The sequence below is a fragment of the Diplotaxodon limnothrissa genome, linkage group LG9 (assembly GCF_057381915.1).
Source record: "Diplotaxodon limnothrissa isolate DT_005_m linkage group LG9, D_limnothrissa_male_GT1.1, whole genome shotgun sequence".
In the NCBI taxonomy this organism is placed as follows: Eukaryota; Metazoa; Chordata; class Actinopteri; order Cichliformes; family Cichlidae; genus Diplotaxodon; species Diplotaxodon limnothrissa.
Window position 1 is genome coordinate 14,608,780 of NC_140604.1, and position 25,255 is coordinate 14,634,034.

At 41.7% G+C, this 25,255-nt stretch overlaps 1 protein-coding gene across 1 annotated transcript; it reads right to left on the reverse strand.

Moving 5' to 3' along the window:
• LOC146625337 (uncharacterized) lies at positions 1-25,255 on the reverse strand. Its single transcript, XM_085362776.1, has 4 exons — positions 25,238-25,255; positions 18,961-19,139; positions 1,166-1,667; positions 1-840 (listed from the first exon to the last, which is right to left on the reverse strand). The coding sequence occupies exons 1-4, from the start codon at positions 25,253-25,255 to the stop codon at positions 148-150; spliced, it is 1,392 nt and encodes a 463-aa protein (XP_085218902.1). The 3' UTR covers positions 1-147.

Here is a 25,255-nt window from a genome sequence, read left to right on the forward strand (position 1 = left end):
ACAATGAACTATTTGACTGAGTTTCAATTATTTACAGACGAGCAAAACCAGGACAGAGAAAAAAGGACAAAACTGACTCAGTAAAACAACAGAAAATAAGATCCCATGTAAATCTGTATTATGTAGAAGTTCAGCCCAGCAACCAGTTCAGTTCAACACAAGTTTAAATGATTCTATCTGAACTCTGTGGAGCCTGATCTCAAGCTTTTTGAGTCTGACACTGAAACCAGAGGATCTTTCTGTCTCTTCAGATTCACTGTGATCCAGTGATGGGAGTGATTTCAGCCCTGAGTGATCACGCTGATGTTTGCACAGAGCAGACAATGAGGTGAATGTTTGGGCACATTGGTAACAGTGAAACAGTTTATTAGTAACGTGGGATCGTTTGTGTTCGGAGTATGATCTGAGATTCCTGAAGCTCTTGTCACACTGGTCACAGCTGTAGTTTCCTTCCATGTGTGTACGTTCATGATTGTTACGACTACATGAATCTGAGAAGCTTTTGTCACAGTGTCTGAACTTGTATGGTTTCTCTCCTGTGTGGACTCGTTTGTGTGTTTTAAGCTCACCTGCAGTGGTGAAGGATGACCCACACTGATCACAGAGGTGCTTTTTAACCCCACTGTGAATCAGTTCATGTCGTTTTAAGTGATGTGATGTGGTGAAGCTTCTCCCACATTCTTTGCAGTATTTCAGTTTGTCTCCAGTGTGTCTACGTTGATGTCTTTTGAGGGTGTCTCGTCGACTGAAAGTTTTTCCACAAAGGTCACAACGAAAGTCTTTCCCACCACCACAGTGATGACAGGGTTGAGAACTGGATCCATCTGTGTCGCTCTGCTTCTAAACAAAGACACAAAGACAGTGTAAGTCAGTCCTTCAACATTTTTATCCTGAACGTCGCCTGAAATAAAGAGCATCTCTGCAGACGTCCAATTACATTTGACTGTTTCAGTTAACACACTCAGTTTACTGGGCTGCAATAACTACAATACTACCACCATAATACTACAGTAATACTAAAATCATAACTGAAATGAAAATCTGAATAATCACTCAGAGCTGCTTTTCCATGCAGTAGAATTGCTAACATGCTAACACAGTTTAATGAGCAGAGTTGTTCCAAACAGTCAGGCTAAAATGACAAGATAACAATATAAATACATACCTCACAGTAACTGCACTTGTAGAGTCTCTTTCTGCTGTGGATCTGTTGGTGTTGTCTCAGGTAATGTGGAGATTTAAAAGTCTTCTCACACAGGTCACATTTATAAGGTCGTCCCTCAGTGTGGGTAAACATGTGTTGTTGTAACTGTGTGTCTGTAGCAAAGTATTTGCCACACTGTTCACAGCAGTACACATCATGTCTGGTGTGAATGCGTAGGTGTGTATTTCGGTTCCCTATCTGGCTGAAAGTTTTTCCACAGATGTCACAGCTGTATGCCTTAATTCCAGAGTGGGTAACTAGATGATTCTGTAAGCTGCTACTGTGAGTAAAAGCTCTGCCACACTGATCACAGCTGTACGCTTTAACTCCACTGTGGATGAGTTGGTGTGTTTTTAGGGAACGCTTCAAGGAAAAAGACTTTCCACACAAGTCACAGCTGAACGGTCTCTCTCCAGTGTGGATGACCTGATGCTGTTTTAGATGACCCTTCAAAGTAAAACCCCTCCCACACTCGTCACAGGTGTGTTTTTTCTCTCTCTTTCTTGGTTGAGGTTTGTCGGCCTCCTGAGAGCGCCGACTTCTCGCTCCATGTTGGTCCTGCAGTGACAGAGATACAAACAGAGGCAGTGAGTGAAATGCAGTCGTGGAACAAACTCAACCTTCAAACTCCCTCCATTAACACTAGTTTTAAACCTGAAGGTGGAGTGTGGCACCAAACACCTTAAAGGTCTCTTATCCCCACCTGCTGGTAGTTCTAACACATTACATCCAACCTGCTGTTAAAAATAATTCGTTCCTCTCAGTTCCCATCTAGACCTTCTTATCATGACTTTGATAACCTTCTATTGCCTCCGCCCTCATTACAGGGCCTGATCTCCTGTTTGTATGGGAGAATATGTTCCTTTGGCAACTCTTCAATCTCGGCTATTAAATTGGCATGGGAGCAGGATCTGGGGTGTGTGATTCAGGATGACTCTTGGGATAAAATTCTTTACCGGGTCCATGGCTCCTCATTCTGTGCCAAACATGGGCTGATTCAATGTAAGATTCTGCACCGTGTACATTGGACTAAGGCCAGACTAGCTCAAATATACCCCAATCTTAGCCCTGACTGCGACCGTTGTCATCAAACACCTGCCTCTTTAATGCATATGTTTTGGTCATGTTCATCCCTCAAACAATACTGGATTAATATTTTCTTGATTTTATCTAAGATCATCCAGCTAACCCTCCAACCTGTGCCCTTAACTGCTTTGTTTGGGGTTCTTCCTGATTCAGTTGCCTTGCCGACGCCTCAAGCGGATCTGGTCGCATTTCTCACCTTATTGGCAAGACGCAGAATATTGCTATGTTGGAAGTCCCCTTCTGCCCCATCCTGGGAAATCTGGATCAGAGACGTTCTGCATTTTAGCAAACTCGAAAAGATTAAATTCACCCTGCGCGGGTCTACGGCCAAATTTTTTAAGACCTGGCAACCCTTTTTTGATCATGTTCAGACTTTGCGGTCTCGCAATGCTCCCAATTAGCCAGCTCAGACTCTATCATATTTTATTTTTTCTTATCTTATGTTCAAGTAAGAGGCCTAAGTTTAAGTATATGGATTCTATTGTGCCTGCGTTCTATGATGGTATTTATTTAACTACTTTATACATATTTCTTTTCTCTAACAGAATTGATTTATCCCTATAACTAAGTTGACCATTTATCATGTGTGGGTTTTTTTTTTTGTTTTGTTTTTTTTTTGTTTGTGCGTTTTGGTTTTTATGTGTCTGTGTGGAGGTGGGGGTTTTGGATACTCTCCACATCTCCCTTGTACACTCAGGAACTGTTGTCTTGTACCCTAGGGTTTGTTACTAGTATTATTAGATTGGATTTTTTCCTTTTTCTGTTTGTACACCCACTGGTACTGCTATAATTATGAGGTGGGAGTGTATGTCTTATATTGCTTTATGTTCTTTAAAAAGAAAACGGCATATTGTTCAATTTGTCTTTTGTAAAAGTCGATGCAAAAACTTTAATAAAAATATCAGGCTGGAAAAAAATAAATAAATAAATAAATAATAATAATAATAATAATAATAATTCGTGACTGTTCAAACACTAAAATCATGCCCATCCCTCCTGATTGTGTACACACACACACACACACACACACACACACACACACACACACACACACACGTTGTTTCTAATGCATATTTCTATAGTTTGTATAGATTTATACATAATTATTCAGTGATGATAAATCCTATGTTTGTTTATTTGTTTATTCAAAAAGAACCCCATTAGCTTCCATGTTGCTCGTCTCATGTCAAATACTCACATAAAATATTATACAATAAAGTGGATTCAAGATATCCACATAATTTGGCTCTTACATCCACAGTGAGGTTTCACAATTGTTAAAACATAAGCAATCAATAATAATAATAATAATAATAATAATAATAATAATAATAATAATAATAATATCAATAACATTGAGACACATTGCACAAATTTCAAAAACAAACCATCTCTTACAATATTTACAACTAAAAGTTCTGTAAATCAGCTTTTAAATGTTCATTGAAGTTTTGAATAGTTGCTAATTCTCTAATTTTATAAGACAATTTATTCCACTTCAAAATTGCTCTAAATATAACAGTTTTACAAAAGTTACTTTTAACTCGAGCATTTACTAAATTGCAGTTTGTTGAAAACTGTAATATGATTATGTATTTCATCTGGATACTGCAGCTGAGCAGAAATAAATGTGGTGTGTTTAAGAGAATTGCTTTCTTTATAAATACAAGTAAGCCATAGAATATTTTAGCCTGGAAGCCAAGAAAGTTCATTATGCATTTTATCAATATTAGTGTAGTATGAACATCTTTTTTTTTTTTTTTTTGCCTGTCCTGTTTGGCTCTTTTGCCATCAGAATTATTGTCTAAAGGCAAAGAAAGATGCCCAACGGATCTACTTTACCAAATTGACCATCCCAGCCTTGCCGTAATGGTCCATTTGATTCACCTTTTATTGTTTATTTTATTTTCACTTACTGAATATGGGACAGACTTGACTGGAGGAAAGAAGGGGAGAAAGAAAGAGGGAAAGAGAAACAGCTGAGAAGAGGGACGGGGGAGAAGGGCAAAAAACAAAAACCAACAGAATGGGCAGAAAAAGAAGAAAAAATGCATATATCAATCACCTGGATCACCTGTTGAGAAAGAAAAAAGAAAACAAGCAGAAGAGAACAAGAGTAACAGAATAAACAACATCACAATGATATATGGGAATATGACAGTAAATACTAAATGTTAAACATTATTGTGCAGCTCATAAGATCAACAGAACACAGTGTGCTTTGAGGTAGGAGCCAAAAAAGGTGTAGTTTGTGGGTGTGATCACCCGTGTGTACACCTGTGAGCATGGACGCGCTTGTTTTTTTTAAAAGGTTCCTTCATGTAATGATCTGCTAGAGGGTGGGGGGGGGGGGGGGGGGGGGGGCACAGCCCCGTCCTCCAGGGCATGAAGCAGGTATGGAGGAGATCAAAACTCCAGACATCCAGAGGCCCCCAGAACACAAGAGACCAAGGAAGACCAACAGAGGGGCAGCTGCGCCACTGTCCCAGAAAAAGCTGAGGAGAGTCCCAGATGAGGGCTCACTCAGCAGCCGCGGAGCAGAAGCCAGGGGGAGTTGCAGTGACGCGCCCGTGAGCTCCGCCGGCAGCCAGCCGTGCCTGAGTGACCGAGCCCCAGGCCGAGAGGCCGGGGGCACCCCACCTCCGAAGTGGCCCGAGCGAGCCCCAGGCTCCAAGCCCCGATAAGCGGCCGCCAAGGAGTGAGCTGGTGTGTACCTGGACGCCCATCCCCGGACACAAAGAACCACCAACACACCGACACCTGAGGGAGTCCGCCACTGGCAGGGGAAGTGGTGGTGGGTGGAGATAGGCCTCCAAACCTTGGAGGGCCTGAGATGTCCCCAGAGAGGTGGCGTCTGATACCCAACCTGACATATAGACAGACATACAGGCACACACAGACACAAACATCCATTCCCACCCTCATGCTCTCATATGCACTTACTCCACACTCAACCAACGTGGAGACAGACATAAAGAGACGCTGTACACACGATCACACTCCCCAAGCGTACTCTACGAACCGGGTCTAGGTACCCTTGCCCCTGGAGGGGGGAACTGCACCCAGACCCAGGTGGTGTTACCCTTTTCCCTGCGGTGGGGAGAGGCAGACCGCCCCGACTCCGCAGCAGCAGGGAGGCCCCATACTCCAGACCCCAGTCGGACGGCCAACTCCTCCTTCTAGCCCCCCGCTCCAGCAGGCCGCAGAGAACGGGGGTGAGAGAAGACTCCAAAACCTCCCTCCACCCGCTCATTGTAGTGTTGATGCATTTGTGTTCTAAGGTGCATTTAAAACCCAGGAGGGCATGGAGCTACCTGCCAGAGAGCAGCAGGTAAGCGCATAGTCCCTCCTGCTAGCCCTCAATGTCTACGTGTATTTAAAATTGAGAGGTGGGCAACGACGCCAGGGGTGGGGTGTACACCCTGATGGTACTTTGGAATCCGTGTAGCGTGCCCACCCCCAAGATCCTATATGTATGTGTAATGAGAGTGTGAGTAATGTGAATGTCTAAGTTGTGGGATAAAATTGAGGCAGAGGCAGCCAGAAGGGGACAGAGGGGGGGGGGGGGGGGTAGCCTCCTCTGCACCCTGGTGACACACCCCTACTCCAAGGCCCTGCATGTGTGGGTGGTTGTGGTGGAGCGGGAAGAGGGAGGCAGCTGGAGATGGGGAGGGAAGGAAGGGAGGGGCAAGTGACCCCGCTGACCCCAGTAGGCACCCCCATACGGTAATACCGGTATAATGATGGGAAACAATAAGAAATTCAAATATTACGATAGAATATTGGTAAAACACGCTTGCGCAGTGCTTTTGTTTTCACACACACATGGAGGAAAAAGCATGGCGGCGACGGAGAATGAGAAGGGTGAAAGCGGATCGTTGAATGAAACAGATGAACCAGAATTGGTTCGTAAAAATGCTTCAACTTCAGTGGTGTGGAACTGGTTTAGCTTTCGTCCTTCAGATACACAACAAAGCACTATTTGTGGTAGAGCATGCTAGCAGGCCGTCGTTATTACCGTGTTTTTTGGAAAATACGGCACACTTAAAATCAATCCTTTGATTTTTCTGAAAATCGACGGTGCCCCTTATAATCCTGTGTGTCTTATGTAGGAATTGTTGTTTACCAAACTGTTGTTGGAAGAAGTTGCTGTTGGAGGCTGTTTTGGTACCATTCTTTATTCATGGCTGTGTTTTGGGGCAAAATTGTGAGTGAGCCCACTCCCTTGGATGAGAAGCAACCCCACACATGAATGGTCTCAGGATGCTTTGCTGTTGGCCTGACACAGGACGGATGGTAGCGCTCACCTTTTCTTCTCCAGACAAGACTTTTTCCAGATGCCCCAAACAATCGGAAACAGGCTTCATCCGAGAATATGACTTTGCCCCAGTCCTCAGCAGTCCATTCACCATACTTTCTGTGGAAGATCAATCTGCCCCTGATGTTTTTTTGGGGGGAGAGAAGGGGCTTCTTGCTGCCCCTCTTGACACCAGGCCATCTTCCAAAAGTCTTCGCCTCACTGTGCGTGCAGATGCGCTCACACCTGCCTGCTGCCATTCCTGAGCAAGCTCCGCACTGGTGACACTCTGATCCCGCAGCTGAATCGTGTTTAGGAGACGATCCTGGTGCTCGCTGGACTTTCTTGGATGTGCTGAAGCCTTCTTATCAAGAATTGAACCTCTTTCCTTGAAGTTCTTGATGATCCTATAAATTGTTGATTTAGATGCAATCTTAGTAGCCACAATATTCTTGCCTGTGAAGCCATTTTTATGCAACACAATGATGGCTGCACGCGTTTCTTTGCAGGTCACCATGGTTTACAATGGAAGAACAATAATTTCAAGCACCACCCTCCTTTTAACATGTCAGGTCTGCCATTCTAACCCAATCAGCCTGACATAGGCTGTATCCCAATTCAGGGTCTGCAGCCTTAAAGGCCGCATTATAAGGCCGATTGCGTCACAGCGACAGTGAGGCTGTCCCAATTCAAAGGCTGCTCGAAATGCAGCCTCAAATGCGTCCTTCATTTCCCTGAATTTTAAGGATGGGTCGGTGTAAACTTCATGCCCCAACATATACCAGACTTCATAGCGCGGCGGTGGATGTGGATAAGTTTGCCGAAAAAACTGCGAGTAAACTTTTAAAAGTGAGTACTGAATATTATTTCACTTATTTATGTGCAAATGTTGAATAATGAAGAACATTAAAACATTACTGTTGGCCACATGTTGGCAAAGTTATGTGACATTAGTGATGTTTGTACTAACTTGGTTTTAAAGCCTTTACTTTAAAATATTCACTGTTCAATAGTCGACCTTAATCTTACAGAGAATGTGATGATTTTGTGGATAATTAAAGTCAGTCATATATCCACAAACACAACAAGCTGAAAGTCAGTGATGCTGCTCGGTTTGCAGTCCTGAATATCACGGCACAAGCAGGATTCACTGCACTGTTAATGTTAGCTATGTTATATTGCTGCCTCTGTTCGGTGGTGTCGAGCCAAACGCACTTTAACGTGTGTTTGAACGAGCTGACGGTTCACTCGTTAAGCTGAAAAAAAGATGCTTTAATCACAGGAGTCACACATGTGTCCACTGCACCATCTGGGAACTCTTCTTGTGTAGCACTCGTAATAACACAAACACTAAATCCTCCTTCTCTGGTGCTGTTTTGTAGCAGTGTATACACCTGAGACTGTCACCTGTCTGTCTGTCCTGCACTCTCTCTCTTTCTCTCTGATTGTGTAATAAAAGTATGAACATGTGTTTATAAGTTACACTTGTGTTTGAATCCTGCAGCTTATCACACATTTGATTTCCATGTGTGACAACTGCAAGTGTCCAGAGTGAGGACAGACTGAGGGACCCACTGCTGCACATCATCTGTGAGGCTTTGCACCCCTGATGATCCACCAAGACAAACTCAGCAATGTGTGAGGAAGAGGAGGAGGAAGAGCCAGCAGCAGCTGACAGATGGAGAGAATAGACAGACTGTTCCCTGTTTGTGAAGGACTGCTAGGAAAGTTTAACATAACTAATTGTCTGTCCTGAATCAGTCTTATTAGGTAATGTTCAAATAATTTTATCATTCCAGTGTTTTCAGTGTGGGAGAAAGTACTCAGGGCCTTCAAGTTACACACTATGAAAGGCAGCAACAAGTTTAATGTTCAGAAACCTAAAGTATGTATCAGCAGCAGAATGGACCTAAAAATAAATGTTTGTTTCAGTTCTATGAAGCTTTGAGTATTTTGGATCAGTAGCACTGCTGTGTTTGTTGCATCATATTGCTGTAATTGTTTATATGCTTTATATGTTCTGAGGTAAGTTGATCTATAGTGTTACATCATATTCTATAAGGATGTTATGTGTTTCTATACTTTCTGCCCAGTTTGACCCATTTAGCAGAAGTCAGCCTGTTTAAGGCTCTGATATCTATTCTGTATGACTTAAAGCAGTTATGACATGGTCTGATTTTCTCACCCAATAAAGGAATATTCAATATCAGTCTACTCTTCATTTTATCAGCAACAGTTATCACAGCTCGTACATTTGCTTTTTACACATATATGTAAGCATTGAGCCAAATTTAGTAATGCCAACAAATTAAAGGAACAATATTTGTCTCTTATATATGATACATCTATATATACACTGTCAAAGATACTTGTCTTTGAGTGAAGTGATTAATACAATAACTATATTATTGGCCATATTATAGTTACGTTACCAAAGTGAGATGACTTTAGTCTCATGAACAACATTAGCTAATTGTTATTTACCAGCTAAACTTAAAATGACTGTTCAGTACAGAAATGAAGCCCAACAATCATGTCCAAGAACATCACTTTCCCATCATCTAGATGTTTATACCATAAATGATCTGTCATATGATTAGAGCTGAGCTGGTAAAATGACCAGCTTGGTTCAGTGAAGAAAAATGTCTGATTGTAACCTGAGGGGTTTTTTTACATTAAGAAAAAGGCACCAAACATCAAACACATTTGAGCCTAAACAGTAACACATGAAAGTAGAGCAGGGCGATATGACCAAAAATATTTATCACGATATACATTTGAAAATTTGTGATAACAATATAACTGACGATATAATTGAGGCGAGACAAAATACTTTACAAATCCACAACTTTATTAAAAATCCCATCAATGTAATTTCACTTAAACAAGCAGCTGTTTTTATGTGTATTAAAGTTATATAAATTTTTAACAGTGCAAATGCAAATTGCTTGCTGACAGTTTAACCAAAAGGATTTTCCAGAGGAAATTGGCTGACATTTGCTCCAAGGCATTTGTATTTGCACTGTTACATTTTTATATAACTTTAATGCACATAAAAAACAGCTGCTTGTTTAAGTGAAAATACATTGATGGGGTTTTTTTTGCACTGATAAAGTCGTGGAGTTGTAAAGTATTTTGTCTAGTGTCAATTTTATCATCAGCTATATTGTTATCGCAAATTTTCAAATGTATATCGTGATAAATATTTTTGGTCATATCGCCCTGCTCTGTCTGTCACCTTCTGTGTTGAGCTCATTGTTTCCTCTGTAGTGGCTGAGCTGAGTCCAAGTAGCTGAAAATGTTCCTCTGCTGCTCCGTCAGACTCTTCTCCTCCTGCTGATCAGCTGGGACACAAAACAGATCTTTGTTAGGCTCCACACTGCACTGAAGAGTCAAAGTGTCTCATATGTTCAACAAATTTTTGCTTCCCGAGGTGTGCAAACAGACACAAAAGGTTTGAGCACCGATACCAAATTTAGCAGTATGCAGACCAGTAGCAGGAGAGACTGAGGCCTGTTATTAGAATCAAATGCCCAGTGAGCCGACACAACGATTTGCAGCGTTAAGACAAAGACAGCTGTGTTTTATCCTGGAATACATTTATTTTACATTTTCTTGAAATGTTTTTCATTATAGCACTTTTACCTCCAACTAGGGGTGCAACGATACACAAAATTCACAGTTCAGTTCTGTTCGATACTTTGGTGTCACGGTTCGATATTTTTTCGATACAAAAAAAAAAAGTTCATGCCTTTTTAATTAGTCATTTATTAACATTATAAATATATATTTTAACTCAAAAGTACAGTTTTTAAATTTAATGTTGATGAAACAACAAAAATAAATAAATAAATAAATCTGATTGAGGAATCACTCATCTTTGGAAAAGAGAGTTTATTACAGAGAAATGGCTCTTTCCAAAAAAAGCTATTCTATACGCTTCTTCTGGGCTATACTCTCAGCAGCATATTAAACATCAGGTCCCCATAAGGAGAATCATGTGCTAACGGCTGCCTAAATGACTCTGGTAACGTTTGTGGCATGTGTGCTTGTTGTTTTTGTCTGCTTCCACTTGTCTTTGCACTAGGATGATGTCGGCATAAATGTGTAGTCATATTCATTGTGTTCCCACTAGTGCTGTCAGTGTTAAACTCGTTAAAATGACGTTAACGCCATAACGCTGCAAATCTCCCTTAACGAGTTACCATGGATCGTGTGCGTGGGGCTGGACGGCATCAACATGTTAACGAGCTAACTGCGATAACGCAATAGTTCCCACCAATTGAGCATTGCGTGGCACATCGGACATACTGTTTTACTTTTGTCCATGACGCGCTTACCATCAGGGTCATGCTTCACATGAACATCACGATAGTTTCAAACGCCAGATCTGAATGAAGGTGGGGGAGGTTCAATTTCGGGTAGCGTTGAGGCAGTTGCCATATTGCAACGAGCTTGGCTTCTGTCTTGCTAGCTTGCGCTGCGCTCAGTGGATCTGCACTCGACAGTGCAGCCTAGGCGGGGTAGTCGAACGCAGATCTACTGAGCGCTCAACACAGACAGCATCGTTGGAAGAAAAGTTGATAAAACAAATAAAAGATTTTGTATTGTTCGATACATATGCATACCGAACCGAAAGCACTTTATCGAACGTATTTGTTTGTTTTGTTTTTTTAAAAACACACTCCCTTCACCTCTTCTACATTCTTATGTTTCTCCCAGAGCAGATCTGAGGGGCAGCCCCTCAGTCATACACATATACTTTTAATCTCACCCTTAAGGGGTGGTCCCCAGGAGTTTCACAGCATGGTTTAGAACAGTGGTTCTCAAACTGTGGTACACATACCACTAGTAGTACTTAGTCTCTCTCTGGTGGTACACGGAAAACCTCAATTTTTTTTTTAAAGACTAAACAATATGTAATTGTGGAGGTATGCAAAGATGACACAAGCGTTCCTGGGGCTCTTCTGGGAGAGAGGGTGGACCAGAAAACGTCTCCCCGAGCATGAGTCCTCTATAAAGAGCAGCTTATTGCCAGTGGTTGCGGCCACTCCTGCAAGTGAGTAGTAACCCTTTGCAGCCAGCAACAGTGAATTGGTGAAGCCAGCTGTCGGAGGAAGACTTGAGTGAAGAGGAATCCGCCTTCATCTGTCTCTAGCAAGGACAGTGTGCTCTACATGAGCTCAAGAGCAATACCGTCACCCAGACCCGAGAGAGAGGGGTTTCTCGGTCCGAGGGAGTAGCGCCGTAGACGTGGACAAAATTGTTGGTACCCTTCAGTCAATGAAAGAAGAACTGACCAGGGTGTCACTGCAGTTTGTCACACTGCGCACGCGCAAACACAAATGTCAGCGAAAAAGACGGCACAGCACATGTGTGATCTGGACACAAGCGATGGGAGCACAACTTGTAGAACTTTGGAAAGCTCATTCGAGCCTTTTCGATGTGGCCTCACAAAATTATCACGACCACAACAACGGTGAAAATAGTTGGATCTACACTGCTGCTCAATCACAGCTGCCTGATCAATGTTTTTCATTAGCAATTTAGCAAAGTTGATGGTGGTGGTGTGTCTGTGTGAGTGAAAGACAGAGAGGGAGAGCGAGCGACAGAATTTCCGTTATAACCTTCATTTTATGGACGCACAGTGTGAGCACTCAGGTCGCATCAGAGCATCGGGCCGTATAGTGTGAGACCCTGCACCGTGACCTATGAACTTCTAACCCCTGCGAGTCAACGTACAGTTTGAGTAGGAGCTGAATCGCGCGACTGAAAAAAATCGCAGTGTCTGCCCAGCATTAGCCCACGTATACTACGCGATGCACGACGCACGACGAAGGCCAAAATCGGGCCGATCGCCAAAACGGTCGCACGACTCAAAAATCGGCTCAAAATGGGCCAAAAATCGCACAGTGTAAGCCCAGCATTACACACACCCAGCTGTGGTTTCCTGTTTTGCTACACTCTGGAGAGCCTCGCCTTTAACGGTCTTCTCTCACAGAGAGCAACAGAAAGCGTCCTTCAGAAAACTTCGATAAACTCAAGATTGACTGAACAGTTCAAAGTTACCTTGACACTTACCTTTAGATGTGAGAGGTAGTGATGTGTCGAAGTTTCGAAGCGTGTCGAGTAATCTCGGGGGAATTTTTGTGAAGCGCGTATCGAGGCTCGCTTTGATTACGTATGCAGTGACGTTCGAGGCCTCGTGGGCAGTCCGTACCACGTGACTGATTCAGGAACTGGCTCGCCGGTTCGCGCCAGATTCGAAATAAAATGGGCAGCAAAACACAGCTGATTCCCTCATCACGCTGTGTTGTGGAATTGGATTACCTACGTGCTACACAGTTACTTGAGCATTTCTTCTTCGATGGAACCAGCAAGGAAGAGATTTTTTTTCTCTTCTAATAAAGTATGCACACAGTAATAAATATCACAACTGATAAGTACCATAATATAAATAAACAACACTACAGATCCTATAACCTGACTTATGTCTTTTAGTTTATTAAAAAGTGGAGCGCCACACAGTTTGTGTCATTATCCAGATGTACATAAGCATGATTACACAGTTACTAGGGGTGGGTTTTGATCAGGGGCGTCACTAGGTTTTAAGGACAGGGGGGGCTTAACCCCCAAGAGATGTACACGACATGAACGAACGTAGTGAATGAGCACAAAATTTCACAAACAGAAAACAAAGACTGAGAAATTGTTTTCCTACTTTTTTGGACAGATTAAACATCCTAGGCCACCAATAGATCTATTGTTTTATTTCAGTCTGCTTTATAATACAGTACAACAAAAAAACAGAGGAAATGTGTTTGCTGCATCAATAACAAGAAAAAAAACTGAAAATAAAAAAGTAAATTTTTCTGGCTGCAATCACCAGTTACTTGGTGGGTGGAAGCATCAAAGAATGACGTCTGTTTTTAAGAGTGGCAAATCGGTCAATCACTCTGTTGTGACTCAGATGCTGAATCGTGTCTTTTTCAATAGACATGACTGCAAGACTGTGAAGTCTTTTCTGACCCATTGTTTGACGCAGCCAGGAGTGCAGCCGACGCAGTGCACTAAAGGACCGTTCGCATGAGCAGCTGCTGACAGGCACTGTTAGGGCAACTTGGATGGTTGCCTTCAGAGAGGGAAACATGTCTGAATCAAGGAGGTTGTACACAGACAACATATTTTTGGGTGGACATCCAGCCTCTGTTTTCCGGGTAAGAAAGTTTCTGGCCACCAGAACCTCCTCTTTTTTCAGGTCAAGTCTGTAGTGCTTTGCAAGTTCATTCAAGTGTGGTTCACTCAAGAAGTTCTCAGATTCAGGACTACATGCCTGGACACCTTTTAGCAGCCCTGCATCTACACTGCAAAATCTTTGATCAAGCTCGCCAACCATCCGATCCACACAAGGGAAAAGTAACTCTCTTTTCAATGTGTCTGAGTTGTTCAATTCAGTGCGTGAACCCACAGTTGCCTCCAGGACAAAATCCTCCATTTTCCTCTGTTTGTGCCTTGTCTTGGCACCTGGTTCAGGGATACTGTGGGTGTTACACAGGGCCTTGGTTTTCTCATACAGCTCTGTAGCAAATGCATCTGAGTGTTTTCCCTTAATTGTGTCACACACAGCTTGTTTGCAGATAAACGCTTCTGCCAGGTCTAAAGTCTCTTTCTGCAGGAATTTGTGGAGTCCTTCGGTTACAGACAGAATCGACTAAAACATCAGTAGTGCATAGACTGCTGAGAACTTGTAGAGCTTTGCTCTGAGACCAACAGCTATGGGGGATCCAATTGCAGATAGGCACTCCAAAATGGCAGGCAATGTCTCAAGAACTGCACTGATTGATCGCAACTGACATGCCCAGCGAGTGTTTGAAAGTTGCACAAGCTCAGTTTTTGTCAATCCAAGCTTTGCCTGAGTCTCCATGAACTTATGATGATTGACTAGGGAGGTGCTGAAGAAAGAATACACACACTCCAACAAGCTGAAAAGCTCCACAGCCTCTGGGACAGCCTTGCAAGTATTGCACAAAACCAGGTTGAGTTGATGAGCATAACAATGCACATAGATAGCCTCAGGATGAAGCCTTCTAAAATGTGCTTGTACACCTCCAATCATGTCATTCTGGGATGTTGGTGAGATATACTGTGCATTTGATGGGGGATTATGTTTTTGAAGAAAAGCATCAAACTCCTTCAAAAGCTCCATGCACGCAAGAAAATTCCCTCTGTTTGGGCTGTCTTCACCTTCATCATGGCCACGAAAAGGGAGTCCCTGTCTCCCTAACATAGAGGTGACTGCAACAATTCGTCTGAGATACTCTCTTCTTTCGACTATCTCACTCACATTTGCAGTTGCTATCATCTGTGCAACGTTTCCCTGTTTGCTAGTTCCCTGGTAGCTTTTCCATGTAACAACACTGTCCTTATGTGTTTGTGCCATCTCATGCTTGCCAAAGATGACTAAAGCTTTCTTCCAGTTCTTGCAACCGCTACTGACCAAACTATCATGTTTGATGTTTTTGCCAAACACTCTACATGGGAAGCAGAAAGCTGCATTCTGGTTGACTGAATATTCTAACCAGTTGTGCTTTTCAAACCAGCTGTGGTTAAATGCCCGCTTCTGTGTACCAAAAGTATCAGCTGGATAGCTCTTCAGCTTCACCTGTCTGGGCCTTGTGTCTTTGTCACCTAAATCAAACCCTGTAGTAGAATGAGTTGCTGCAGCTGCTTCATCATTTTCCCTCTCTTGGCCTGTTTGCTCTCCTCTCTCTGTAATAACTTGATCTTCCTCTGCCTCTCGATCCATTTGCTGCAGCTCCTCTGTCTCTCCTTGCTCTCTCTGACTTGAACTTGCCTGTTGACCTTTTTCTCCCTCAGCCTCCCCTTCTGCCTCACCCTTCAAGATACATTAAAACATACTGAATTGTAATGTAAATTGCTAATATCATGACTTCTGCTCCCGCTCCACAGTAATTTGTTGCTCCCAAATATTTTGAAGTTACAAACATTATATTTTGAGCACGCATGTGACTAAAATGGTTGCAATTTAAAGCCCTGAAAAATATTACTAAATTACTTGAATTGAAGTAATATTAAAATAGAACCCTCAAAAATATGTGAGTCAGGCTAATTTGACTTATATATATATATCTCTCTTTGCTCTCTCCACTTTCTAACCTTGACTCTCCTAAATAAAAGCTCAAGTTAAACAGGTCTTATATGTTGTACCGTGACTGAAATGTTTCATATTTCATATCCATATTGAGTCCCATAAAATTCTAATCAGACTGTCTCCATCACAAATGACTCCATCCTTTGACTCACCTCTCCAGCAGACGTCTCTCCCCTCTGCCTCTCTGTGCTCCTCTGCCCTGACTCCTACAGGTTAATGGGGATGGAGTGATTATTATTTCCACTGATGATAACCATACCACAGCTCGATTTTTCAGAGCTAAAACGAGTGACAGAAATTAACATTATGCTAAGAATTTAACTTAGTGCGCTAGCCAGGTTTTTATTTATCAAAATGGGGAGCACCTGGTTCATTATTTACATGGGACTCCGCTGTTAGCTGGAGCTAACTAATTGTTACTACCAGCCAGTGATGAAGACTTACTTTCTTGAAAAACTTGCGTATATCCATGATTTCTTGCCGTTTGCCACATGTACGCTAGTGTGTCCGCAGGTGTATACGAGCGGAGTGTAAAGTAGCAGTGAAAACGAGGACTGGATTTTCAGTCATGTGGATGTCCCCTGTGAACAACTGGAACGGATTGGATAACGAAGCACTGACGCTACCTTAACAATGTAAAGCGAAAGGGACCAACCGAGTTATGATCATATTTGTGTGAATAGCGACAGGTTTATATTATTATTTCTTTAGACTCATATTCCTGCATCTTTATATTGAATTTGTCTGCAAGTTCTGTAAAAAAACAAAAATCGAATAAGTTTAAAAAAAAAACAAAAAAAACCCCGCCAAATTATTTAGGGGGGCTTAAGAATATTTTAGGGAGGCTTCAGCACCCCTAAAATAGGCCTAACGACGCCACTGGTGAGGAAGGTTCCTAACTGAGAGAAGTGACCCAGAAGTATCTGTGTAGCAGCCACAATGAATCGAGATCATGAGCTTTATTAACTGATCAAAGTCTCTTCTTTCATCTTCTGTATTATTCAGTTTGCATTGGTAATGCCCATTATTGTAATGCTTTTTTATGATGAGCAAAACTTTATTTTACTTTGGGTTAGCTGGGATAAGTGATGGATGGAGGGAATTTTACTTCAGCCACAGAAATCCTAAACAGGAAGGAGGAGCAGAGTTACAGTGGATCACTATCCAGCAGGGAAACAAGATTTATTTCAATTTCTTGGCAAAGAGTGAGATTTATGCAGTGGGCAAATTAGAGAGATGACACCATCAGATCCCGAGCCCTCCATGTGTTAATCAAGACACTGCTGCTGTGCTACATCCATAAATAATGAATAAATTAGGAGCAGAAGCTAAAAGGACAGTTTATTTGTACCATCTTCATGTGAACACATTCAAGAACATCACAGATGAAAGAAACATTAAAAACTTCCACACTACACAAAGCTAGAAAAATAGTTTCTTCCTATATGTAGAAAAAACAGAAACATCGAACACCTCCAAGACTCTCTTTGAAAGAACTAAAAACCTTTATTCTCATGGTCCAATCATGAGTGAACTCCCCGATGAAGCCTTGTGTGCTAAAACATGTCAGAGTTTGAAAGGTTAAACATGAGTTTCCAAAACGTTTTGCTGGAGAACAATGAACTATTTGACTGAGTTTCAATTATTTACAGACGAGCAAAACCAGGACAGAGAAAAAAGGACAAAACTGACTCAGTAAAACAACAGAAAATAAGATCCCATGTAAATCTGTATTATGTAGAAGTTCAGCCCAGCAACCAGTTCAGTTCAACACAAGTTCAAATGATTCTATCTGAACTCTGTGGAGCCTGATCTCAAGCTTTTTGAGTCTGACACTGAAACCAGAGGATCTTTCTGTCTCTTCAGATTCACTGTGATCCAGTGATGGGAGTGATTTCAGCCCTGAGTGATCACGCTGATGTTTGCACAGAGCAGACAATGAGGTGAATGTTTGGGCACATTGGTAACAGTGAAACAGTTTATTAGTAACGTGGGATCGTTTGTGTTCGGAGTATGAACTGAGATTCCTGAAGCTCTTGTCACACTGGTCACAGCTGTAGTTTCCTTCCATGTGTGTACGTTCATGATAGTTACGACCATTTGACTGTGAGAAGCTTTTGTCACAGTGTCTGCACTTGTATGGTTTCTCTCCTGTGTGGACTCGTTTGTGTGATTTAAGCTTATTTGTAGTGGTGAAGGATGACCCACACTGATCACAGAGGTGCTTTTTAACCCCACTGTGAATCAGTTCATGTCGTTTTAAGTCAGTTGATGTGGTGAAGCTTCTCCCACATTCTTTGCAGTATTTCAGTTTGTCTCCAGTGTGTCTACGTTGATGTATTTTTAGGGTGGCTTGCTGACTGAAAGTTTTTCCACAAAGGTCACAACGAAAGTCTTTCCCACCACCACAGTGATGACAGGGTTGAGAACTGGATCCATCTGTGTCGCTCTGCTTCTAAACAAAGACACAAAGACAGTGTAAGTCAGTCCTTCAACACTTTTATCCTGAACGTCGCCTGAAATAAAGAGCATCTCTGCAGACGTCCAATTACATTTGACTGTTTCAGTTAACACACTCAGTTTACTGGGCTGCAATAACTACAATACTACCACCATAATACTACAGTAATACTAAAATCATAACTGACATGAAAATCTGAATAATCACTCAGAGCTGCTTTTCCATGCAGTAGAATTGCTAACATGCTAACACAGTTTAATGAGCAGAGTTGTTCCAAACAGTCAGGCTAAAATGACAAGATAACAATATAAATACATACCTCACAGTAACTGCACTTGTTGAGTCTCTTTCTGGTGTGGATCTGTTGGTGTTCTCTCAGGTAATGTGGAGATTTAAAAGTCTTCTCACACAGGTCACATTTATAAGGTCGTCCCTCAGTGTGGATAAACATGTGGCGTTGTTGTAACTGTGTGTCTGTTGCAAAGTATTTGCCACACTGTTCACAGCAGTACACATCATGTCTGGTGTGAATGCGTAGGTGTACATTTCGGTGCCCTCTATGGCTGAAAGTTTTTCCACAGATGTCACAGCTGTATGCCTTAATTCCAGAGTGGGTAACTAGATGCCTCTGTAAGTGGCCACTTTGAGTAAAAGCTCTGCCACACTGATCACAGTTGTGTGCTTTAACTCCACTGTGGATGAGTTGGTGGTTTTTTAGAGCACTCTTCCAGGAAAAAGACTTTCCACACAAGTCACAGCTGAACGGTCTCTCTCCAGTGTGGATGACCTGATGCTGTTTTAGTTTAGCCTTCAGAGCAAAATCCTTCCCACACTCGTCACAGGTGTGTTTTTTCTCTCTCTTTCTTCTGTGAGGTTTGTCGGCCTCCTGAGAGCGCTGACTTCTCGCTCCATGTTGGTCCTGCAGTGACAGAGATACAAACAGAGGCAGTGAGTGAAATGCAGTCGTGGAACAAACTCAACCTTCAAACTCCCTCCATTAACACTCGTTTTAAACCTGAAGGTGGAGTGTGGCACCAAACACCTTAAAGGTCTCTTATCCCCACCTGCTGGTAGTTCTAACACATTACACCCAACCAGCTGTTAAAAATAATTCATGACTGTTCAAACACTAAAATCATGCCCATCCCTCCTGATTGCACGCGCACATGCACACACACTTTTATATTATTTTATAATTTATATTATAGTGTAGTTTCCTATTACATATTTCTTTAATTTTTATAGATTTATACATAATTATTCAGTGATATTAAATCGTATGTTTGTTTATTTGTTTATTTAAAAAGAACCCCATTAGCTTCCACAACAGATGTTGCTCATCTTCCGTCAAATACTATCACATAAAATATTATACAATAAAGTGGATTCAAAATATCCACATGATTTGGCTCTTACATCCACAGTGAGGTTTCACAATTGTTAAAATATAAGCAATCAATAATAATAATAATAATATCAATAACATTCAGGCACATTACACAAATTTCAAAAACAAATCATCTTAAGTATGGAAGCCCGTTTCCGCCACTAAATAAAAACAAAGCAGCTAGTATCCATAAGATGAAATTTTGAGAAATATAACTCGAAATTTTGAGAAAAGTAACTCAAAACTTCGAGTTAGCTCTGCCAATCAAAAATATAGGTGAATGAGGTCGCTTTCTTGTTACCCGGAAGCACATGGCAGAGGAACGTGCACTCAAAAACGGATCCCAACAAATTGGCGCTTTCGCGAGTACGTTTGCTGATAGTAACACCATGTGATTCAGCTAATAACACAGGGATTTCATCATTTGTGAAGCCAGGCTGAAAACACTCAGCAATCTGTGCATTCACGACTGGATGTAATACCGTTAGCTTAGTTGTAGCATTTGTAGCTGAGGGCTTCAGCTTCCGGGTAACGAGGAAATGACGTCATTCACATAGATTACTGATTGGCATCACTAACTCGAAATTTCGAGTTATGGATCCTTTTTTTTTTTTTTTTAGTGGCGGAAACGGGCTTCCATAGTTAAGTGTTCATTGAAGTTTTGAATAGTTTGAATAATTCTCTAATTTTATAAGGCAATTTATTCCACTTAAACGTTGCTCTAAATGTAACAGTTTTACAAAAAGTTACTTTTAACTCGAGCATTTACTAAATTGCAGTTTGTTGAAAACTGTGTAATATGATTATGTATTTCATCTGGATACTGCAGCTGAGCAGAAATAAATGTGGTGTGTTTAACAGAATTGCTTTCTTTATAAATACAAGTAAGCCATAGAATATTTTAGTCTGTACAGGAAGCCAAGAAAGTTGATTATGCATTTTATCAATATTATTATAGTATGAACATCTTAACACTAATCTGGACGCTTTATTCTGGACTAACTGAAGTCTGTTAAGATCTGTCTTATTAGCTGCTGACCAAATGATTGAACAATACTCCAGATGAGACATTACTAGTGCATTAATGACATCTTTCATAATTGAAGAAGTGATACAGAAAGAGCATTTCATAGCCATAGCTATGCCTTGTCCCATTTTCTTAAAAACAATTGATGTGCTGAGACCATGAAAGGTGGTGATTTATGGTAATGCCGAGTAGTTTCATCTGGGTGACGATTTCTAACACTGGCTATGGAAAGACTCAGTTGTGGGCTGTTGACTAATCTGCTTCTACAGTGGGGCAAAAAAGTATTTAGTCAGCCACCGATTGTGCAAGTTCCCCCACTTAAAATGATGACAGAGGTCAGTAATTTGCACCAGAGGTACACGTCAACTGTGAGAGACAGAATGTGAAAAAAAAAAATCCATGAATCCACATGGTAGGATTTGTAAAGAATTTATTCGTAAATCAGGGTGGAAAATAAGTATTTGGTCAATAACAAAAATACAACTCAATACTTTGTAACATAACCTTTGTTGGCAATAACAGAGGTCAAACGTTTACTATAGGTCTTTACCAGGTTTGCACACACAGTAGCTGGTATTTTGGCCCATTCCTCCATGCAGATCTTCTCGAGAGCAGTGATGTTTTGGGGCTGTCGCCGAGCAACACGGACTTTCAACTCCCGCCACAGATTTTCTATGGGGTTGAGGTCTGGAGACTGGCTAGGCCACTCCAGGACTTTCAAATGCTCCTTACAGAGCCACTCCTTTGTTGCCCGGGCGGTGTGTTTTGGATCATTGTCATGTTGGAAGACCCAGCCTCGTTTCATCTTCAAAGTTCTCACTGATGGAAGGAGGTTTTGGCTCAAAATCTCACGATACATGGCCCCATTCATTCTGTCCTTAACACGGATCAGTCGTCCTGTCCCCTTGGCGGAAAAACAGCCCCATAGCATGATGTTTCCACCCCCATGCTTCACAGTAGGTATGGTGTTCTTGGGATGCAACTCAGTATTCTTCGTCCTCCAAACACGACGAGTTGAGTTTATACCAAAAAGTTCTACTTTGGTTTCATCTGACCACATGACATTCTCCCAATCCTCTGCTGTATCATCCATGTGCTCTCTGGCAAACTTCAGACGGGCCTGGACATGCACTGGCTTCAGCAGCGGAACACGTCTGGCACTGCGGGATTTGATTCCCTGCCGTTGTAGTGTGTTACTGATGGTGACCTTTGTTACTTTGGTCCCAGCTCTCTGCAGGTCATTCACCAGGTCCCCCCGTGTGGTTCTGGGATCTTTGCTCACCGTTCTCATGATCATTTTGACCCCACGGGATGAGATCTTGCGTGGAGCCCCAGATCGTGGGAGGTTATCAGTGGTCTTGTATGTCCACGCTATTCTTTTAAACAGATTGAAACACATGGTGGGCCTCTCTGGTGCTGTACACAACTGGTTCACTTCCTATCTCTCTGACAGATCTTTTATGGTGAGTATGGATACATGCTCCTCTAAGATCCATAAAATGACATGTGGTGTGCCTCAAGGGTCGGTTCTAGGCCCTGTACTTTTTAATTTGTATATGCTCCCTCTCGGCAGTGTCATCAGGAGGCATGGAGTGAACTTCCACAGTTACGCTGATGACACGCAGCTGTACATCTCCGTGTCTCCTGATGACACCAGACCAATGGATGCCCTTTTTAACTGTATCTTGGATATAAGATCTTGGATGGCAGAAAACTTTTTACAGCTTAACCAGGACAAGACTGAAGTTTTAATCGTCGGTCCTGAGGCTCAGAGAGAGAAACTCTTGTCTAAATTAGAGGCATTTTCACTATGTCCTTCGCTACAAGTGAAAAACCTGGGTGTTATTTTTGACTCCGAGCTTGGTTTTATCCCACATGTTAAACATGTAACCAAAATTGGATTTTATCATCTAAAAAATATAGCCAGAGTCCGCCCTATTCTCTCTCGGGCCAACACGGAGATGCTGATGCATGCTTTCATTACCAGTCGCATTGATTACTGTAATGCCCTGCTCTCTGGTCTTCCTAAGAAGAATATTTCAACTTTACAACTTTTGCAAAACTCGGCAGCTCGTGTGCTGACGAAGACCAGAGGGCGGGCCCACATTACACCGGTTTTAGAATCGCTGCACTGGCTCCCCGTGTGTTTCAGGATCGATTTTAAAGTTCTTTTATTGGTTTTTAAATGTCTTAATGGTCTTGGGCCTTCTTATCTCTCAGATCTGCTTTTACCATACGAACCCTCGCGGACCCTGAGGTCCTCTGGTACTGGCCTTTTGATTGTCCCTAAAGTCAGGACACATACTCACGGAGAGGCAGCTTTTCAGTGGTATGGTCCTCGTCTGTGGAACAGCCTGCCGGAGGAGCTCAGGGCCGCAGAGAACGTACATGTTTTTAAGAACAGGCTCAAGACCCACCTTTTTAATTTAGCTTTTACTTAGCGTTTATTTATTTTATGCTTATTTATTCTATCCTGTTATTCTATTATTAATTTAGGATTTACCTAATATTTTTTGATTTTATTCTTATTCATTTTTTAATCTTCTTACTCTATTGATATTTATATTGTATCCCGTTCTTATTTATTTTATCATTTTACCCTGAATATATCGTATTGTGTCATATCTCCAGTGTTTCCTCGGAGGGCGCTCTCTGCACCGGGGCTGTGATTGACCGTGGCTGCTGGGTCTCTGGGGGTCCTCTCAGCCTGGCTGGGGGGCTCCTTGGCCTCCCTCCTGCTGTGTGCCCAGCCTGGAGGCTGCGGTCTGTGACCGGCTCCCGGTGCAGACGGCTCTCTGTTATAATGTTTCCTCACTTGGCTCATGCGAGCCCAGCCCAATTTTTACTCTTTAAGTGTGTGCGTGTGTGTGTGTGTGGGGGGGGGGGGATATATGTGTATTGAGAGTGTTGGGAGTGAGTTGGAGGGTGGGGTGGGCTGCTTTTAACTATGTAAAGCACTTTGTGCTACATTTTTTTTGTATGAAAAGTGCTTTATAAATAAAGATTGATTGATTGATTGATTGATGTCTTCCATTTTCTGATGATTGCTCCCACAGTTGATTTTTTCACACCAAGCTGCTTGCCTATTGTAGATTCACTCTTCCCAGTCTGGTGCAGGTCTACAATACTTTTCCTGGTGTCCTTCGAAAGCTCTTTGGTCTTGGCCATGGCGGAGTTTGGAGTCTGACTGTTTGAGGCTGTGGACAGGTGTCTTTTATACAGATGATGAGTTCAAACAGGTGCCATTCATACAGGTAACGAGTGGTGGACAGAAAAGCTTCTTACAGAAGACGTTACAGGTCTGTGAGAGCCAGAGATTTTCCATGTTTGAGGTGACCAAATACTTATTTTCCACCCTGATTTACGAATAAATTCTTTTTTTTTCACATTCTGTCTCTCACAGTTGAAGTGTACCTCTGGTGCAAATTACTGACCTCTGTCATCATTTTAGGTGGGGGAACTTGCACAATCGGTGGCTGACTAAATACTTTTTTGCCCCACTGTAATTAACATAGATTTGGATTTAAATACATTTAAAATCATGTTGTTTTTACTTATCCAGTCAAACACATTCAGCAAATTTTGTTGTGACACGCTGATCAGTTCAGAATTGTCACTGGCTGAATAAAACAAGGTGGAACCTTTGGCATACCCAAGATTAAGCCAAGACATATTGCAGATCGTCAGTGAAAACTGAATAGAGAAGTGGAGCGAGGCAGCTGCCTTGGGGTAAACCGCAGTTCATAACTGAGAAATAACCATTACAATAAACCTTCTGCTATCTTCTGTCCAAATAACTTTTCATCCAGCACAAAGCAGCTGGTGAAAATCCATAACATTTTAGTTTATCAATCAAAAGATCATCATTTATCAAATCAAATGCAGCACTAAAGTCCAAGAATACCACTTTCCCATCATCTAGATGTTTATACCATAAATTATCTGTCATATGAATTAGAGCTGAGCTGGTAAAATGACCAGCTTGGTTCAGTGAAGAAAAATGTCTGATTGTAACCTGAGGGTTTTTTTACATTAAGAAAAAGGCACCAAACATCAAACCTATTTAAGCCTAAACAGTAACACATGAAAGTAGAGTAGGGCGATATGACCAAAAATATTTATCACGATATACATTTGAAAATTTGTGATAACAATATAACTGACGATGTAATTGACACTAGACAAAATACTTTACAACTCCACAACTTTATTAGTGCAAAAAATCCCATCAATGTATTTTCACTTAAACAAGCAGCTGTTTTTTTATGTGCATTAAAGTTATATAAAAATTTAACAGTGCAAATGCAAATTGCTTGCTGACAGTTTAACCAAAAGGATTTTCCAGAGGAAATTGGCTGACATTTGCTCCAAGGCATTTGTATTTGCACTGTTACATTTTTATATAACTTTAATACACATAAAAAAAACAGCTGCTTGTTTAAGTAAAAATACATTGATGGGTTTTTTTGCACTAATAAAGTTGTGCAGTTGTAAAGTATTTTGTCTAGTGTCAATTATATCGTCAGTTGTATTGTTATCGCAAATTTTCAAATGTATATCGTGATAAATATTTTTGGTCATATCGCCCTGCTCTGTCTGTCACCTTCTGTGTTGAGCTCAT